The sequence below is a fragment of the Arachis hypogaea genome, chromosome 16 (assembly GCF_003086295.3).
Source record: "Arachis hypogaea cultivar Tifrunner chromosome 16, arahy.Tifrunner.gnm2.J5K5, whole genome shotgun sequence".
In the NCBI taxonomy this organism is placed as follows: Eukaryota; Viridiplantae; Streptophyta; class Magnoliopsida; order Fabales; family Fabaceae; genus Arachis; species Arachis hypogaea.
In genome coordinates this window covers 147,456,604-147,477,054 of record NC_092051.1, presented here as the reverse complement: position 1 = coordinate 147,477,054, position 20,451 = coordinate 147,456,604, and the positions used below count along the sequence as shown (strand labels likewise).

Here is a 20,451-nt window from a genome sequence, read left to right as displayed (position 1 = left end):
CAAAACATTGATTAAAACCATTACTTGTCCAGCTTACAACACAGAAATGGTTCAAGGAATCAAAATGCTAGAGTGAAAATTAAGCTTCACCCAAATTCAACTATAATTGAACTAAAGATAGAAACATTAATTTTCAAAAGAGTCCATAAAAAATATAGTGCATACTAAAATAATATAGGAGTGTATACTAAAATAATTTTACCCACAACTTTTGCGGTAAGTATATAGGAGTGTATACTAAAATAATATTGGTAGTTGTTATTTGTATTGCGTATATAAACTAGTGGCTGAAATAATGTAGCTGTCAGAGAAGACAAAATTGGATCCCAACCGTCTGCCATCTTGTATCACATATGTTTATTTGGGCAAAGTTGACTGCTTAAAAAGAGTAAGTTTATATAATTTTAAATTCATAGTAGCAAATATTGGCATAAAATAATTTTAATAACTAAAATGACTTTCTCTTGATTAGGTTTTTATCCCTGTATCTGAAACTACTAACGAAGGTCATGAACACTGGTACCTCGTAGTGATTGATCGTGTTAAAAGACAAATTATTTTGCTAGACCCATTTCCCATTGAGAAACAATTCAAGCGAAAGAGGACAGCCTTGAAATTAGTAACTATATTTTCCTTTTTTTTTTTTGTTAATTATCTACATATATGACTAAAAAGGCAAACTCTAACATAGACATAAACATGCCATTTATTTGGACGAGGTATTGGAAGATGTTTATTCTATGACTTTAAGACCACTCCAAATCTAATTTCTTCACAATTTGAATTTGAAGAGTCAGAAGGCCTTCCCACCCTCAAAACTGGATCGTAAGATCGTATAATTAGTAGTTATTGATATGAAATTATGCAATTATATAATACTCTAATATAGCTTTCTCGATATGTAGGAATGACGCGGGTGTGTGGATTGCAAGTTGGATGATAGCTTGTTTTAAAAATGATAATTTTAACATCAAGGTAATATTATGCACTAATCTTTTCCTTCGTTCTTTCTTTTATATTTAGGTAGTTAAGCCTAATGTCACTCGTGTCAAAGAATCATAATATGATAAGCTATCGTGTCAAAGAATCATAATATGATAAGCTATAGAGTCAAAAAAAATGCCATTGAAAATCTTAATAAGCTGTATGATAATCATCATCGTGATGATTATGAATTTCCACAAAATTAGATTTATAACATTTTCTTTTTTACAAGATTAGGTTTTAAATAAAACCCTGTTGCTTGCTTTTCTCATTCGGAGTCTGAAATATTGATGTCATAGATATTTCCCAATTTTGTTAAATGATCAATTAGTAGAACAACCACGTGGATTATTATAGTTTGTGTTTTCCAATATCGCATTATTTGCACGCTAGTAGTATATATTATACTTTTTTTTTAACTTTTCATTCATATGGTTAAGTGTTTTGGCCTTATTTAAACTTGAAACGGAAATTGTGTGATTTATGAACCTGATATTGTTAATTCAACTATTGTCATTTTCATTAAAAAAAAATGGTGCATGGCTAAAGTCATATGCATCTCCTCCTCTTCTCACTAACGATTTCAGACTACTACAAGTTGGAGACTCACTTGTTTACACTTTACAGTGCTTGTAGGTACCTTGTAATATATAAATTCTTTGTTATTTCAAATGAAGTAAAAATACAAAAGCACATAAACTCACTTGCACATAAGCACATTTCCTCAGGCAACTCAGTTAGACCCCTACAATCAGATAACAACAATTCTGCACAGGTATGCTTGCTTCAACTGCGGTGGCACTATTACTTGAACTCTCATCTGATCTTTTTCCAGTAGCCTTGGGTTCGGAAGCCACAACATTACCATTATAATCAACCAGCACAACCTGAACCAGGAATCCTGGAGAAGGCAATTTCCTCTGCCAGAAGATAATTTTATTGAAAAGTTAACAAACTAGTTTCAGTTTCCTGAGAGTCACCATTGTGTACTATTACTTACAACACCAACTCTTGACAACAGAATTTACAGGAACTGGGTCAAATCTATAGATCCTTTTTGTTTTTAAGGATAAAAGAAGAGGCATATTTGAGATAAAGCTAGAAATTTACATTTAGTATAAGTGGATGACAAAAGAACAATTTGGACCCAAAAAGTTAGAGAATAAGGCAAATGTATCCTACTGTAAATTATGCACTTAAGATGTTAGTGTGTTACACATTATTAAGCTTGGCATGTGCATATCATTTGAAAGGATTTGGTTGCACACTGTTTCCTTTAACCTATTCTAACCATTGAAGAGGTGAACTAACTTCATACTCATTAAAGATTGAGTTCATCCTACAAAACTACCAAGTATGAGCTCGGACGGTGTCTAAGGGGGCTAGGTCAACTTGACAAAAATACACATTTCTAGTAGTTTTGATAACCCAATTTTTGGTTGGTATCAAGTTAGTTTATATATTCATTGTTAGAAATTGTAGTTTATTTATTTAAAATTAATATAATTTCTAACTATTCCTATTCAATATAAATAACAATTCAGATTAATACATAGCAAATAAAAGAAAAGGAAGGTGAGACTCAAAAAACTAAAAGGTGACTTACCAAGCATGATCATGCCTATTAAATCTAGTTTATATCATGTATATCAATTATGTTTACATGTCAGTATATTAATTTTGAATTGATTATAATTGATGTTAATAATTTAAAAGGCTTATAAAATCCAACAAAGTAGCTTGTTTGTTTTTTCTTCCCTTTCTTTTTTATTGAAACCATCAAACTAGATATTAACAACTCCATATGACTGCAGTTAGAAAATGTAGAAAGGAGAAAAAAATTACAAGACGAGCCAAAATAGTGAAAACTATAATTTCAGACAAAAGCATCAAATAAACACATCACATCTATCATGGTTCTAGATAATTAATATTTAATATAAAAGTTACAGTACTTGCATGAACCAAACACTATAAGAAGTGTACTCACAGTAGCTGTCCACCACTCTTGCAAATTAGACATGTGTGCTTTGTGACTTCTTTTGGTGAATTTACAGGATATTTCTTTTGCAACACACTTGCATCCGTATCAACTCCATCCTGAAGCTAATGCCAAGGGTAATGTAAGCAAGGAGCCAAGCACTATGACACAAATGAATACTAACAATACAGACATCAATGATTTCACATGATTATCGTTTTAGACTGTTTTGCCACTTGTGATTTACAAATTATGAGCTATTTTAACAAGGTGCCAATTGCCATGCCAGAACATGGATAATTAACAGTCATCAGTTTAGCATGGTTTCACAAATAGATCTAAATTATGAGCTTGAAATAGTCTGCAAAGTCTTTCTACTAAATCCAAACTGCAATGAAAAGAATCAATTATTGAGGCCTTAAACCCACAAACAACTATGAAATAATGTGTTTATAATATAATCCAACAAGAACAATTTAGCCCTCACATGTTTACATATTTTCCACAATCACATATGCTAATTTGACAAGAAAACCCAACACCATCAGAAACCAGAAAGAAGGGTAAGAGATGTTTGAAGGTAAAAATAATAATAGAGTCAAGTAGGAAAACAAATATATCCCAAGTCCTATGATAAATTCAAGAGTATCATAAGCTTCTTTAATCCTCTCAATCTGTAAAAAGAAGTCAGCAAGAGTAATAGATTTTCCATTTTCCAATATTCTTGGAGCTCAAGAAATGAAAACTAGAAGCCAATATGCAAGATATCGAAGACAATAATTTCAGAGATATACTTAGGCAAAATAGGAGGTAGTAGAATTTCAAGCTAAACTTTGATAAGCCTTTTACTTTAAAGTAAGGGACCATTCGTCTCATAATTTCTATGGAGTTATCTGACAATATGAAATCTAAACAACTTAAAAGAGTTTTCTGAACTGAGAAAACAATATTTTGATTCTCCTTCTCACAAATCAATCTAAAGCTCAATTATAGGAATATTGGGTAGTAGCAATAGCAAGTTATAAAATGATCAAAACAGAACGCAAAAAGAATAACAAAACAAATTTTGCTTGATACAAAATCTGCCAGAGGACTCAACAAATGAAAACAACACATGGCAGCCACCAAGAGTTAAATCAAGCAGTGAAATCTAACAGTAAATCCTAACAATAACCTTAAGCAGCCTTCTTACTTTTCTTGGCCCTCACTTTCTTTTCAAATCAGCTTCTTCTGACTTCAATAGAGATAGTTTCTTCTTGGTATTCTTCCCCTTCTTTCCTGAATCTCCATCCTCAACAGATAATTCACTATTCTGACTCTTCTTGATGGAATTTTCCTTCATCACTTTCGCAGATTTATCCTGTTTACCTCTTCTCTTAACAGATTTTTTCAATTCTTTGACACTGCTCAACTCACTCAATGCCCCTTTCTTCCTCTTCTTATTCGCCAATTCTCCACTACCTTTTCCAGCATCCTTTAAATCTTCCTCCATAACAACAACACCACCATCATCCTCACTACCTGCCACATCTTCAACATTATCCTCACCAACTTCGCTATCCATGTATCTAACTTCATGAATCCTCCCCTTCTTCTTCTTCTTCTTCACCGCTTCGCGCCACTATGGTCTTCGCCCTCTTCCTCCTCCTCCTCCTCCATCGTCTGCTTCTCTTTCTCCGCCTCCTCAACCTTACTTCCCTCAATCCTCAACTTCACCTCCGGAACAGCCTGGAAAACAGGCAGCGCCAGCGACTCGTAAAGCTTAACATGCAAGGACCTCACATTCGCCCACTTCTTCGGCACAACCTCAACAACCCCCTCAATGGCAGCCATCATATTCTCAACAATCTGCTCGCTCTCCATGGAAACCTTGGCAACCTTCACAACACAACAAGTCCCCGTTCCAAGAAACAGAAGCGCCGACGAACACGCCTTATCCACCTGCTCCTTCCAATTCTTCTTAATCAAGTCCACCTGCACCGGCACCTTCTTCTTCTTAAAGAATTTCTTCCCCAACAGCCTGGGCATCAAAGGCACCACTCTCTTATCAGCGAAAAAAAAGATCATATGAATCACAGAGCTTCCGCTTCGCCTCAAAAGGGCGGTAATCGGAGGCCAGCTTCGACAACCTGAGGACCTTGGAAACGGCGACGTTATCGGCCTTGATCTTCTTTTGAGCTTCTTGTTTAGTGAGTTTGGATTTGGACCTGTCGTCGATGATGAGGCAAGTTTCGTTGAAGGGAGAGAGGAGAGAGTGGGGTAAAGGGACCTTGTAAGAGTTAACGCGGGATTTGTGAGGGATGGTTTTCAGAGTGACGACTAAGTAAACGAATTCTTCGTCGGCGTCGAAGAGTTTGGGTTTGTGAGACTCGGAATTGGAATCTCGCCACTTCAGGAGAGCCTCCACGGCGTTCTTCACCGTCTCGGTGGGTATTCTTGGAGAGGCTGCGGAAGCCATTTCGGAGAGTAGAGGAAGAAGGAGAATGGGTGCGGGGCGGGTAATTAGGGTTTTGGATTTTTGCCTTTGAGGTTTTAGAGGGGTTTGATTTGATCTGATAGTGTCGGAGTCTGAGCTGCTTTTTTTTTAAAAGAACAAATTAATTTTTCTCGGTTTACTGAAAAACAATTTGGGGGAAAAGGGGGAAGAAAAATTTACTCACTGTTGTAAAATAAATAAAAGATATAAAATAGAGATGTATAAATAGAAGACTTTATTATTAATATAATTAGTTCAATAATTATTATATATATATAATAATATTATATGTTGTATTGTGTATATATATACAAAGATAAGAAAAAGTATTAAAAATAAAGAGAGAGAGATTTGCATTTGATACTATCTCAATATAATAAAGATGGTTAATATTGCTATTAATATTATATGTAAAGAGTAATAGAAAATAGAATTTAAAATACTTATAAAATAAAAGAAGAGAAAGAATTGTAATAGTAATATAAGGAGAAGGGTATTTGATTGCAACATAAAAGATGATTGATTTATTTGTATAGAAAGGAAGGAAGAATCTGTTGTTATTGTTGTGTGTTCATATCATGCACTGATGATGTCTATTTATACATGAAAGGAGGCTATAATTTTCAACTATCATTAAATATAAGGACATTGATAATGTAGCCATTCAGCATGGAAAATATGAACTGTTCATGGTCATCCATTTTTATCCTTATCGCAACACTCCCCCTTGGATGACCATTAAGGATTATTGTCTCATTAAAACCTTACTAAAGGAAAATCCTGTGGGAAAAACCTCAGTGAAGGACAAAGAGTACGATATCCTTTGTGATGGGGACTGCCTCATTAAAAACCTTGTCAAGAAAAACCCAATGGGAAAAAAAACCTGACCAAGGAAAAAAGAGTACAGTCTCCCCCTCTTGCCGACATCATTTAATGTCTCGAAATCGGCGCATCCCAATCTCATGTACCAATCTTTCAAAGGAGGATTTCGGGAGTGACTTTGTGAATAAATCTGCCAGATTGTCACTTGAACGGATCTGTTGGACATCAATTGTCCCTTGATTTTGAAGATCATGAGTGAAGAAGAATTTGGGAGAAATGTGCTTTGTTCTATCGCCTTTAATGTATCCGCCTTTAAGTTGAGCAATGCATGCTGTATTATCTTCAAACAGGACAGTTGGAGCTATCTTATGATCAATCAGTCCACATGATGACATAATATATTGAATCAGACTCCTTAGCCAAAAACACTCGCGACTAACTTCATGAATCGCCAGTATTTCAGCATGATTAGAGGATGTTGCAGCAATTGTCTGTTTCGTGGACCTCCAAGATATAGCTGTACCATCATATGTAAACAGATATCCTGTTTGAGATCTCCCTTTATGTGGATCAGACAAGTAGCCAGCATCTGCATAGCCAACTAGTTGTGACTTGGATCCATAGGGATAAAACAATCCCATATCAACCGTTCCATGAAGATATCGAAAAATTTGTTTGATTCCACTCCAATGTCTTTTGGTTGGAGAGGAACTATACCTTGCTAGTAAATTCACCGCGAATGATATGTCAGGTCGCGTATTATTAGCAAGATACATTAGTGCTCCAATGGCACTAAGATATGGTACTTCAGGACCAAGGATATCTTCATTTTCTTCTTTAGGACGAAATTGATCCTTCTTCACATCCAAAGATCTTACGATCATTGGGGTACTTAATGGATGTGACTTATCCATATAAAATCTCTTCAAGATCTTTTCTGTGTATGTTGTTTGATGAATAAAGATCCCGTCTTTTATATGCTCGATCTGCAGGCCGAGACAAAATTTAGTCTTTCCAAGATCTTTCATCTCAAACTCTTCTTTTAGAGTTTTTATAATTGTTGGAATCTCTTCAGGAGTCCCAATGATATTTAAATCATCAACGTACACAGCAATTATAACGAATCCAGATGCAGATTTCTTTATGAAAACACATGGGCAGATATCATCATTCTTGAATCCGTTTTTGGCCAGATACTCAGTAAGACGATTATACCACATTCGTCCAGATTGCTTTAGACCATATAAAGATCTTTGCAATTTGACTGAGTATAACCCTTGCGAATATTCATTGGATGGTTTAGATATCTTTAATCCTTCAGGGACTTTCATATAGATATCCCGATCTAATGAGCCGTATAAATAGGCTGTTACCACATCCATTAAATGCATATGCAGTTTATGATATGCAGATACGCTGACCAAATAACGCAAAGTTATCGCATCCACTACAGGGGAATACGTTTCTTCATAATCTATACCGGGCCTTTGTGAAAAACCTTGTGCCACAAGTCGGGCTTTGTAGCGCACGACTTCATTTTTCTCATTTCGTTTTCTCACAAATACCCACTTATATCCAACAGGTTTTACATCTTCAGGTGTACGGACTATAGGTCCAAAGACTTCACGTTTTGCAAGTGAGTCTAATTCAGCCTTCATGGCTGCTTCCCATTTTGGCCAATCATTTCTTTGTCGACATTCTTCGATTGATCTTGGCTCAAGATCCTTACTTTCATGCATGATATCTACTGCCACATTATATGCAAATATTTCATTGACAATTGTCTTATTTCGGTCCCATTTCTCTCCTGTAAAGACATAATTTATCGAGATCTTGTCATTTTCACAATTTTCAGGTACCTGAACGTCTTCTGGCGTTATATCAGAATTTTGGACAACTGCCGGTGTCTTTACTATGTCTTTTTCAACAGGAATCGTATTTACCTCTTTTCTCTTTCGAGGATTTTTATCTTTGGAACCGACAGGCCTGCCACGCTTCTGGCGTGTATTTGCTTCCGTGGCTATTTGTCCTACTGGGACATCAATTCGAATTGGGGCATTTTCCGCCCTGCCACGCTTCTGGCGTGAATTTGCTTCAGTGGCTACTTGTCCTACTGGGACGTCAATTCGAATTGAGGCATTTTCCGCTGGTATATAAGATTTGGTTATCCTCTTTGTATCGGAAAATGCATCAGGCAATTCATTTGCTATTCTTTGCAAATGTATAATCTTTTGAACTTCTAGTTCACATTGCCTTGATCGAGGATCTAAATGCATCAACGATGATGCATTCCAATTAAGTTCCTTTTCAGGAAGCTTATTCTCTCCCCCTAATGTTGGAAATTTTGATTCATCAAAATGACAATCCGCAAACCGGGCTTTAAACACATCACCAGTTTGTATCTCAAGATACCTCACTATAGAGGGAGAATCATATCCAACATATATCCCCAATTTTCTTTGGGGTCCCATTTTGGTGCGATTAGGTGGTGCAATGGGAACATATATTGCACACCCAAATATTCTTAAATGGGAAACATTTGGCTGCTGGCCAAAAGCTAATTGCATAGGAGAGAATTGATGATAACTTGTTGGCCTCAAACGAATAAGTGCTACGGCATGTAAAATAGCATGCCCCCAAACCGAGGTTGGGAGATTTGTTCTCATAAGCAAGGGTCTAGCGATTAATTGGAGGCGCTTAATAAGTGATTCTGCTAACCCATTTTGTGTGTGAACATAAGCTACTGGATGTTCAACACTTATTCCATTAGCCATACAATAAGCATCAAAAGCTTGGGAAGTAAATTCACCAGCATTATCAAGACAAATTGCTTTAATTGGATTTTCTGGAAATTGTGCTTTTAATCGAATAATTTGAGCCAGTAATCTCGCAAACGCCAGGTTGCGAGAAGATAATAAGCACACATGTGACCATCTCGAAGATGCGTCTATGAGGACCATAAAATATCTAAAAGATCCACATGGTGGATGAATAGGTCCACATATATCACCTTGAATCCTTTCTAGGAATTCAGGGGACTCAAATCCAATCTTTACTGGTGATGGCTTTAAAATTAGCTTTCCCTGAGAACATGCAGCACAACAAAATTCACTAGTTTTAAGAATCTTCTGGTTCTTTAGTGAATGTCCATGAGAGTTTTCAATAATTCTCCTCATCATGGTTGTTCCCGGATGACCCAAACGGTCGTGCCAAGTTATGAATTCATTTGGGCTAGTAAACTTCTGGTTTACAGTGGCATTTGATTCAATTGCACTAATCTTGGTATAATACAACCCAGATGAAAGAGAGGGTAATTTTTCTAATATAACTTTCTTATTTGAATCATGAGTTGTGATACATAAATACTCATGATTTCCCTCATTCATCGTCTCAACATGATATCCATTTCGGCGAATATCTTTGAAACTCAACAAGTTTCTCAGAGACTTGGTAGATAATAGTGCATTATTTATTATAAATTTTGTTCCTCCAGGAAACAAAATTACAGCTCTTCCGGAGCCTTCTATCACATTGCCTGAGCCAATAATAGTATTAACATATTCCTCTTTTGGCACAAGATGGGTAAAATATATATCACTTTTGAGAATAGTGTGCGAACTTGCACTATCCGCAAGGCATACATCTTCATTACATATCCTTGCCATTCTTCAAAAACAAATAATAAAATGAGTAATATGCACAGTTAAATTGAATACTTGATCAGAATTATTTTTCTAAGAAACACTGTACATAAAATAATGTCATATACTAAAATTTTATTTTAAAATTTGACACATTTAATAATTTCAAAATTCATATTAATATTTCATTATTTATGTACATCACATTTGAAACTTAAATACATAGAAAATAAAACTTAACAATAAGTTCTTTACATTATTTATTTACATATATACTTCACAATCCCACATATTAAACTATTCCATCATTGATCAAATGACCAATATTTCCTTCAGGGTCCTCAAAGAAATCAGATACATCATAATGAGTGGTGGAGTTCTCAGCATCATTTGAAACAAAATTTGTTTCCTTTCCTTTGTCGTTCTTTTTCAAAGATGCCTGGTAAAGATCGACTAGGTGCCTTGGGGTACGACAGGTACGTGACCAATGGCCCTTTCCACCACAGCGGAAACACTTCTCCTCCGTTGATTTATTCTGCCCGATATTCCTTTCTTTGTCCCACTTCTGGTGAGATCCTCTCTTTTGAACATAATTCTTTTTCCTTTCATAATTTTTCTTGTTATTAAAAGCTTGCCATTTACCTCTTCTGGAGTAATGATTTGCCGCATTTACTTCAGGAAATGGGGCGGCGCCAGCTGGGCGCACTTCATGATTTTTTAATAACAACTCATTGTTGCGTTCGGCAACAAGAAGGCAAGAAATTAACTCAGAATATTTTTTAAACCCTTTCTCTCGATACTGCTGCTGCAGGAGCACATTCGAGGCATGGAAGGTTGAGAAAGTTTTCTCCAACATATCATGATCAGTTATTTTTTCCCCACACAATTTCATTCGTGAGGTGATTCGAAACATTGCAGAATTATATTCATTTATAGATTTAAAATCTTGTAAACGCAAATGCGTCCATTCATACCGGGCTTGAGGAAGTATCACCGTTTTCTGATGATTGTACCTTTCTTCAAGGTCTTTCCAAAGATCTGCAGGATCTTTTAATGTGAGATATTCATTTTTCAATCCTTCGTCAAGATGACGACGGAGAAAAATCATGGCTTTAGCTTTATCCTTCTGGGATGCATTATTTTAAATCTTAATGGTATCTCCAAGATCCATTGAATCAAGATGGATTTCAGCATCTAGTATCCATGATAAATAATTGTTTCCAGATATATCAAGAGCATTGAATTCAAGATGAGAGAGCTTCGACATAATGAAAATATTACCTGAGTCTTCCTAAAGATTTGATCAGAGTCTCGTGCTGATAACGTGTTGTAAAATAAATAAAAGATATAAAATAGAGATGTATAAATAGAAGACTTTATTATTAATATAATTAGCTCAATAATTATTATATATATATAATAATATTATATGTTGTATTGTGTATATATATACAAAGATAAGAAAAAGTATTAAAAATAAAGAGAGAGAGATTTGCATTTGATACTATCTCAATATAATAAAGATGGTTAATATTGCTATTAATATTATATGTAAAGAGTAATAGAAAATAGAATTTAAAATACTTATAAAATAAAAGAAGAGAAAGAATTGTAATAGTAATATAAGGAGAAGGGTATTTGATTGCAACATAAAAGATGATTGATTTATTTGTATAGAAAGGAAGGAAGAATCTGTTGTTATTGTTGTGTGTTCATATCATGCACTGATGATGTCTATTTATACATGCAAGGAGGCTATAATTTTCAACTATCATTAAATATAAGGACATTGATAATGTAGCCATTCAGCATGGAAAATATGAACTGTTCATGGTCATCCATTTTTATCCTTATCGCAACACTCACATATATTTTTGTAAAATTTTTATTTTAAAAATTATAAATTTTATAAAAATAATTTAAAAATTAAGAATAACAAATATTTAAAAATAAATATAAAAATTTATAAGTTATTTAAATTTTAAAATGTACAAAATTTATAAATTTAAATTAAATAAGATATTAAAAAAATATTATATTATTATTATTGTACAAGATATCTCTTGTACGAGTCGAGGGATGGATCGGAAACTTGCGGGTCGAGGCGGATGCCGGATCGCTTGACTGGAGCAATGGGGGGTGGTACCTGCAAAGACACTCCGACGCTCAAGTCAGAATGGATCTGAGAGGTATAAGGTGTGAGGAATGAATGAATACCTGGAAGGACCTGGATCCTCTATTTATAAGTGATGGTGGCTATCTTATCTTATCTTGTTTGGCTAAGATAAGGAAGACGTTTGAATTCGAAAGTTAGTTAGGAGCTCTAGCGGACCGGTTTCGGGCCTTCTAGAAGGGCGAAACGGGTTAGACCCGGGTAACCGGATTCGGGTTCGATCATGAGTCATGGATCCGTGGGTCGGATCCGTAACAGTTGCCTCCTCAGCGGGAGAGCGAGCGAGATCGGTCTGTCGCTGGGAGATGTGGTTTCGACCGTGAGTTAGGTCGGTTCGTCGTTGGAAGCTATAGTTTCGACCGTGAGCTAGGTCTTCCCTTCCTTTTGGGAGGTCGTTCGATTCTTTTTTAGGCGAGGTCGGTGTGCCGGCCCCGGTCTTTTAAGGTCGTGCCGAAGATTCGCCTGGCCGTTTTTGGTCTGACGCGACTCTTCGGTATCTAATGCGCCTGTTGCATTTTTCGAGACGTACTTTATTGGTTTCTTTTTCTAAGGGGGGCATTTATTGTGAGGGGATGTTTTGAGGTGTCTTTCCCCTATTGCCCCTACGCGCCCTTTTATTGTTTAGGGCTATTTGCGTCTTTTTGCTCCCTTTTGAAACCGTTTTGGCTTTCCTCCTTACTTCCCTCGTCCGTTTCATTTTCTTTCACTCTCTCTTCTGAAAAAAAAATCTTCTTCTCTCTGTGGCGTTTCTGGTGTTTTTTCGAGGTCGACTTTTTGCTTCCCAGCTTCGTTTTCCAGGCTCGTTTTCTGCATGATTAGGTTGGTATTCCTCTGTTCTTTCTTGTTTTCACTTTGTGGTGTTCCATTTTTCTGTATTTGCCATGCATTGTTCTGCCATTTCCTTTTGTGCTGCATTTTGTGTTTTGGGTGGTGGTATCCGTGTCTTGAAGGGGTTGAGCACCACTGTGTTGGGTTGGTAGTGGTAGTAGGTCTTTGGTTGTCTTCCTTGCTTCTGTATAGGGTTAGTAGGCTGATGGTGGTGCTCCTCCTATTTTAGGTATGCATCGACGGAGGAGTGAGGGTGTGGGTACTCCGATAGTTCCCTCTAGGGGCGTCCCCGCTCGCTATGCTTGGGTAACTAGCGATGTGTGGGGCGTTCCGTCACCGATGACGGAGGCCGATCTTCAACGGCTCCGTGATCAAGGGGCGATTTGTGGTGGCGGCGATATGGAGCGGTAGTATGAGCTTGTCCTCCCTGATGAGGACGAGCGGGTTTGTTATCTGAATCTTAATTCGCCGACCGTGCCGGATTGGATGTGGGTTTACGAATCGATGTTTACTCAACTCGCTGTGCGCCTCCCCTTTTCCCCGTTTGTTCAGGAGTTGCTGAGTCGGTGCTCCATGGCACCGTCGCAGCTTCATCCGAAAAGTTGGGCGGCTGTTCGGTCTTTTGAGCTTGTGTGTCAATATCTCGACCTTCCGATTTCCGTGCATGTTTTCCTTTTTCTTTTCCTATGTACTCTTCCGACTAAGGAAGGGAGGCATAAAAAAGGATATATGTCTTTCCGGGCTCAGCCTCATCGTCGTATATTCAATTTATTTGAAGATTCTTTCCACGGTTTTAAAAGAGAATACTTTAAAGTGCGCCCCGTTCCGGGGCATCGTCCTTTTTGGTTGACATTGGAAGGGGTCGGTTTCCGATGTACTGGAATTTTGGTGCCGGTCCGTCGGTTTTGACTAAGGTTACCTGTGATGGCTTGTCTCCCGAGGATAAGGATATTGCTAGTGTCTTGTAGTATTTGTTCGGGGAGCGCCCGTTAAATCCTCGGGATGTCATGGGAGATCCTGAGGCCTGTCGAACGTATATTGGTGTGTGGTTTTGCTTCCTTCTTTTTCATGTTTGCTCCCCGATTTTGTGTCCCTGTTGTTTTTTGATGTTTTCTCTTTGATTTCTCTCAGTTGAGATGGCTGGTGGTTTGACTTCTCTGGCGAGGCTGAAGGCTGCCATGGATCGGGAGGAGGGGTCGTCGGCATCTCCTGCCACCCCTGTCTCTAATCCTGCTGTGGGTTCCCAAGCTGTTTCTCAGGAAATGGTTTCGGCCGGGGTTAGAGTTGACACCCAGGTCCCTCCTAGTCCCGTGGATTCGCTTGAGGAGGAGGTTGTTGTGGTTTCGGAGGCTGAGGCTTCTCGGAAGAGAAAGATGCTTGAGGAGCCTAGTAGCGAGACTTTGGGGGAAGAGGGTGCCGTTCCTACTGTGATGGATCGACGTTTTGATGCTTCGGGGTTCATAGATCAGCACTTGACGCCTGGCACGGAGCCATTTTTCGATGAATGTGATGTCTCTTTTCAAGCCAAGTCGGTGTATCGTGCCCTTATCCAGTCTGCCGTTATTGTTCGGAAGGCTGAGCCCGTGATGGCTCAAGTCGGTTTGTTGGATAAGAAGCTTCGCCACTCCCAAGCTGATGTGACCAAGTTGAAAGAGATGTTTATTATCCCAGGTACCCGAATGGTTATTATCCTCGGTACCCGAATGGTTATTCTGGATTAATTTTTTAGAAAAATAAATTTACACTAATAATTTTTCTCTTCAAATTATTAACGTACTTTTCTAATATACTCTAAGTACCTACACAATATATAATATCAATTAACGTTCAAATTTAAGTTCCAATATTGTTATTAACGAGAGAGGTTTATTAATTTTTAAAAAAATTTACATACAATAAGTTTTGTATCAATATATGATGATTCATTTTAAAAATAATATTTATTCATCTAAGTTATAGAGTGTCTTGAAAAATCATATTTAAATATTTTTTTATTTTTTAATTATTTTATATTTTTAGATTAAAAACTTTGTATTTTTTTATTCAAGCTTTATTTTTATATTTTATTTTAATTATCTTATTTAAAACTATTAATATGAATTTTTATTTTTTAGTATAAATAAAAAGATGAGATTTTTTTAATAAATTAAATTATTGAAAAACTTACTTATTATAAAAGAAGTTAAGTATATTTCTTAATTATAAGAATACATATAATTCACTTTTGAATGCAATCAAAATAAATATGAATTTATTCAATTTTTTAAAATTTACATTAATTATTAAAATTATAACATAATGAATGTACTCCTATACAAATTTATTCTTATTTGTGTGCTTTATTTTAATTTTGTTAAACAAAAAAGTTTAAATATTATTTACTTTTAATTTTTAACTTTTACCACAAATAAAAATATATGACTTTGTGTGTATTAAATAATTTTTTTCATTGGATATTTTTAAGATGTCAGGTATATTTACGGACACTGAGATGAATGAGCAATATCAGGAGGACGATGACTTTAACCAACAAGAAGAGCTAGTAAGTGACCAAGATATGATGGATGAACGGAATAAATTCGAACAATATTTTAGAGATGAATTTACTGAGGGAGCATTTTTTTCTGAATCTTATATGTCAGAAGATATCCTTGAAGCCGCTTATGCGGTTGACTCCGTGCAAGACATTACAACTTTGAAATTTAGTGAGAATTTTGCGGAGGAAATTGGCAAATACCACTTTTATACTTTACAGCTTGCATTTGATTTTTATATGAAGTACTCAAAGTCGAAGGGCTTTAGTGCAAGGAAGAGCAAGACCTTCAAGAATAGTACTGGCGAGATTTACAAACAAAAGTTTGTATGTCATAGGCAAGGATTCAGGATGGAGAAATATTACACGATGGAAAAAAGGAAGAAGGAGCCTATATTGGAAATAAGAACTGGATGTGAAGCACGAATTGATGTTAAATTTGTACCATAAAGTGGAAGGTGGCATATCTTTTATTTCTCTGACGAACACAACCATGATCTATTGGATACACAATTCAGTGCTATGTTGCCTGCCCACAGAAAAATGTCAGAGGCAGATATTATGCAAATGATGAACATGCTAAAGTCAGGGATTAGCACTTCACAGATATTTGGTCTTCTAGCCAGTCAAGCAGGCGGGTACGAATTTGTTGGCTATGGTCCTAGAGATATGTACAATGAGATTGCTCGGTAAAGGCGTCAAATTCCTGGTGATGCAGCACGAGTGTTGAAGAAGTTGGAGGATATGCGGTTGAAGGATCCACAATTATATTTCAAGGCATGTCACGATTCAAGAGGTTTGTTACGTAATTTGTTATGGTCTGATGGGATTAGCCAACTAGACTACCGACTCTTCGGGAATGTTATTGCTTTTGATGCTACGTACAAGAAGAACAAGTATAGTTGTCCATTAGTCATATTCAGCGGGGTTAACCACCACAACCAAACAATTATTTTTGCTGCTGCGTTAATTGCGGACGAAACTACTGATACATATATTTGGCTCCTGTGTCAGCTCATGTTTGCAATGAGGGGCAAGACCCCGACCTCAATCATAACTGATGGGGCCATGGCGATTAGGAATGCATTGAGAGATGTATTTCCCGAAGTCAGACATAGATTATGCGCTTGGCACCTTATTCGAAATGCAACTAGCAATGTTGGAAATCCATCGTTTACATCTAAATTTAGAAAAATTATGTTGGGAGACTACGAGATTCCCGTGTTTAAGCGTAAGTGGGTTCAGCTTATTGAAGAATTTGGCATTGAGGATAAGCCGTGGGTGATCAACATGTACGAAGAGAAGCATATGTGGGCTACTGCATATCTAAGAGGAAAATTCTTTGCTGGCTTTAGAACTACATCAAGATGTGAAGGTTTACACTAAGTTGTGGGAAGGTATGTGGGGTCGCGGTATGATTTGACAAGTTTTGTAGAGCATTTTCAAATGTGTGTTGCACACATGTGCTTTAAAGAATTTAATGCTGATTATGAATCTACACGTGGGGCACCCGTCATGCAAACTTGTATAGAGCTGCTAGAGAGATATGCTGCTGAGTTATACACTCATGAGATATTTTTTTTCTTTCGGCCATTTTTCTCTAGAGCTGGATCAATGCGGGTGCTAAACATAGATAGTACCAATGATTTTATAAAGTACATTGTGTGTAAGCATGGGAGGCCCGATTTTATGTGGACCGTTGATTTTCGTCAAGAAGAAATGATCTTCATGTGTACCTGTTTAAGAATGGAGTCATTTAGTATTTCCTGCGAACATATTGTGAAAGTTCTGGTTGACAGAGACATCTGTGAGATTCTCCGGTCATTGGTATTGGATAGATGGACAAAAAGGGTTAAATCAGCACTCAATGATCCAAGTGGGTTCACCAGGAATGCTGTTGTTATTAGTCATCAAAGTGCATTGGTGAAATTTTCTAAACAATTGGCTGCTGTTGCTGCTAAAGTACCAGAGAGATATAAAGAGACACGTGACATAATTATGGAATTGTACTCATCTTACAAGGCTGCAGACGAAGGCACTAACCAACCTCAGTCAGGTGTAGCTAGAAGTAGCAATCCGTATGTGCATCAAACCACTGGAGGCTCAGGACAACCATCTAAGAAGAAGAAGCGACAACGTTGTAGTGTTTGTCAAATGGAAGGACATAAGAAGACAACATGTCCTTGGCAAAAGGACATTGACAACAACGTTATAGAAAATGAAGCTAATGGTTCGGACGATGGCGACATGTGTACCGAAGCGACGGCTGAGTTAGATAGTGATAATTAGCAACCTCCATAAACTTTAATATTTTTGGGTAGAAAATCAGTTCCGTATTTGTATTTTTTTTCTCACTATATTAATGAGATTTTATACATTCATCCAATAGTTGTGCTTATGCTTTCTAGATGTAATAATTGTCAAATAAATACCGGTTAGCGATAACGGGTAAACTGCCCCTCTCCCTTTTCGCTCACTCTCAGTCTCAATCTCACTGGCAAAATCCCTAATTTTTAGGGTTCTGAAAATTGGCCTGGACAGACCGGTAGAACAGGTTTAACCGCGAACCGGTTAAGCACGCGGTCCGATCTTCCTGTAATAACCGTTGGAGATAAAACCGCTGGATAACCGTTAAATCGGATGAGAACCGGTTGGTTGGGTCGAACCGGTTGAATTGTGAACCGCTATACAAAACGATTCAGACAAATGTTAAAACCGTCAATTTCCAAAACCGCAATTAAATCGTCGAAACCGGTCGGTCGAACTGAACCGTGACCCGGCTGGTAATTTGAAAAAGGAACAAAACGCTGGCGTTTTATTGTGCTGCACATTGACTAATCCTACCGAGACTCCATCTTCGAGCTCCTGGTCGTCCGTCCAGCCACCGCCTGCTACCGCCGCCGTCGGAACTTCGATTAGCCACCGCATGCTCCCTCACTTCCCCTTCCTTCCCTTCCATCGCGCAGCCATCGTGCGAACGTGGAAGCCTCTGTCGCGCAGGTTCCCCACTTCTCCTCCTCTTCCTCATTCAGATACAGGTATACAGCGCCCCACCCCCAAAACAGAAACCCTAGGTTACTCCCCCACTGCCGCAAGGGTCTCACTCAACGCCGCCGTTGCGCTCAGACACCATCGTGTCTACGTCCGGTCGTCTGCGGCTCCACGCTTCTTCCTCAGTCAACAATTGGTGCGTCTTCCTCGAGCTCACGAAGGCAATGGCTTCATTTTCTTTTTTATTCTTTGTTCTGTTTTTATTATCTTTGCTCAGAACATTGATTCAATGATTTTTTTGTGATTCTGCTAGAACATTGATTTTTTTGGATTCTGTTAGTGCTACTCAAAATGAAATTTAAATCATCGATTAGCTCTGCTCCTGCGCTGTATTATACTATTTTCTTGTTTGGGATTGAATCATTGAATATTTAGTTAAATTAGTTCAGTCAATCTTTGTTAAATTTAGACTGATTTAGTTGTTAACCTTGCTTTAGTTCTCAAGTTGCTTGCTGCTTCAATTTAAAGGGATTGTGAATTTTGGTTTAAGCTATGATTGAAGTTTCCTTCGTTTGGGTGTTCTTAGATATTTCTTTCTTTGTTGCTTTGTTTTAAATGTTCCTATAGGTGTTGTATTGTTGCTGGATTTTAAATGTTCCTTTGACTCTTTGTTGTGTTGTTGCTGTGTTATATTTCTTTTTCTTGAATATTTGTATTGATTTGCTGTCCAAGGACCTGCACACCAACTTGCATTCTTGCAATGAAGCTTTCCATGTTAAAACTGTTTTTGCATACAAAATGAATGTCGTTTGATAATTTCTAATTGATATAACTTATTGTGGGATGAGCTAGAGATTACTTTGAAGGTGTTGGGAAGGAAAGGAGGTTATTGAGCAATTGGAGAGTTGATAATGCTAGCCTTTTTTTTTGCTATTAATCATTGTGCTGAACTTGTTAAAATTATTTCAATAAAATCTGGCATTGGTTGATCCTGGTTTAACTGTCTAATTTTGAGAATTTGTTGCATAGCGTATAGCCTCACTGTTTCCTTTCTAACTCTGATGATTAGTTTGCTTTCGATTCTTTTCTTGTTGTTGTTTGCATATGATTTCCTATAACTATAAGATAATTTTGGGTACTTTAAGTTAATATCTATTTATTTGTTTTAGAGTTGGTCCAATGGAGGATAGCTAGGAAATTGAGGAGCAGGTGCAGGAAGAAGTGATTTCAGAAAATGGAACTAAAAAGAAGCAGGGAACTCGTGATGAGATGCTTTCGCAGTACAGGTGATGTGTTAGGCTTGTCATTTTAGTGAATCTATTTGGTTCTCCATGTTCACGTAGTAGGATCCATTTGTCATGGAATCTATCGTATTTAGTAGAAATTGGTGGCTGCTGCTATTTTTAGCTTCTCACTTGTTACTGATTCAATGATTTATTCTTGTTTTGTTTTTGGTTTTGATTCACTGTTAGTGTTGATATTTACTGTTGTATCTGTGATATTTTTGCAGTTTGATCATAGTATGAGGGATAAGATTAGTGAAACTGAAGGTGGAATTGAAATGTTATGTAATATTGTAATCATAATTTGATTAATCTAGCTTTTTAATTATAAATAGTATTTGTTATGATTGTTCCTTGTTTTATAGAAGTTGCATCTACTATGTGATCAACTATTGTAATCATTTTTTGATAAATCTAGCTTTTTAATTATAATTTTGTATCACTGTGTGATCATATTGTTCATTATTTTTGTTTGAATTAATTAAAAAAAGCGAATAGTTCTCAACCGAGGCATTATTTTCGGAACACACAACACAAGGGCTTATCTTTGTGGTAGATAGCTATGACAGAGAAAGAAGATTTGAAGCCAGAGATGAACTCCATGGGATGCTAAGTGAGATCATTAATGGAAAACTGATTTGAATTAAAAGGAAATCTGTTATTTGAATTACTAGGCTATAATTATATTTTTGGATTTTTATTTATAGATTATTTATTATTCTATTCTAAGATGGTTTTT

The 20,451-nt window shown here is 36.8% G+C and overlaps 1 protein-coding gene, 1 long non-coding RNA gene and 1 pseudogene across 2 annotated transcripts; 2 read left to right on the top strand and 1 right to left on the bottom strand.

Moving 5' to 3' along the window:
- Positions 1 to 1,479: 1,479 nt before the first annotated feature.
- On the bottom strand, positions 1,480 to 5,540 carry LOC112697693 (uncharacterized; annotated as a pseudogene).
- Positions 5,541 to 15,981: 10,441 nt separating this feature from the next.
- LOC112805967 (protein FAR1-RELATED SEQUENCE 5-like) lies at positions 15,982 to 17,727 on the top strand. Its single transcript, XM_025848282.1, has 3 exons — positions 15,982 to 16,076; positions 16,134 to 16,813; positions 16,913 to 17,727. Exons 1-3 carry the CDS (start codon positions 15,982 to 15,984, stop codon positions 17,725 to 17,727), a joined length of 1,590 nt encoding a protein of 529 aa, XP_025704067.1.
- Positions 17,728 to 18,196: 469 nt separating this feature from the next.
- LOC112697692 (uncharacterized) lies at positions 18,197 to 20,154 on the top strand. Its single transcript, XR_003151279.2, has 3 exons — positions 18,197 to 18,625; positions 19,599 to 19,715; positions 19,940 to 20,154. It is a non-coding gene; the product is annotated as an uncharacterized lncRNA (long non-coding RNA).
- The last annotated feature ends 297 nt before the right edge of the window (positions 20,155 to 20,451 follow it).

Excerpts from the sequence above, each read along its gene's own strand:
- LOC112805967 (XM_025848282.1), top strand. The coding sequence starts at position 15,982 with ATGTCAGAGGCAGATATTATGCAAATGATGAACATGCTAAAGTCAGGG. Across the intron at positions 16,077-16,133 it reads CTAGCCAGTCAAGCAGGCGG|GCGTCAAATTCCTGGTGATG; the intron begins GTACGAATTTGT and ends TGCTCGGTAAAG. Across the intron at positions 16,814-16,912 it reads AACTACATCAAGATGTGAAG|AATTTAATGCTGATTATGAA; the intron begins GTTTACACTAAG and ends TGTGCTTTAAAG.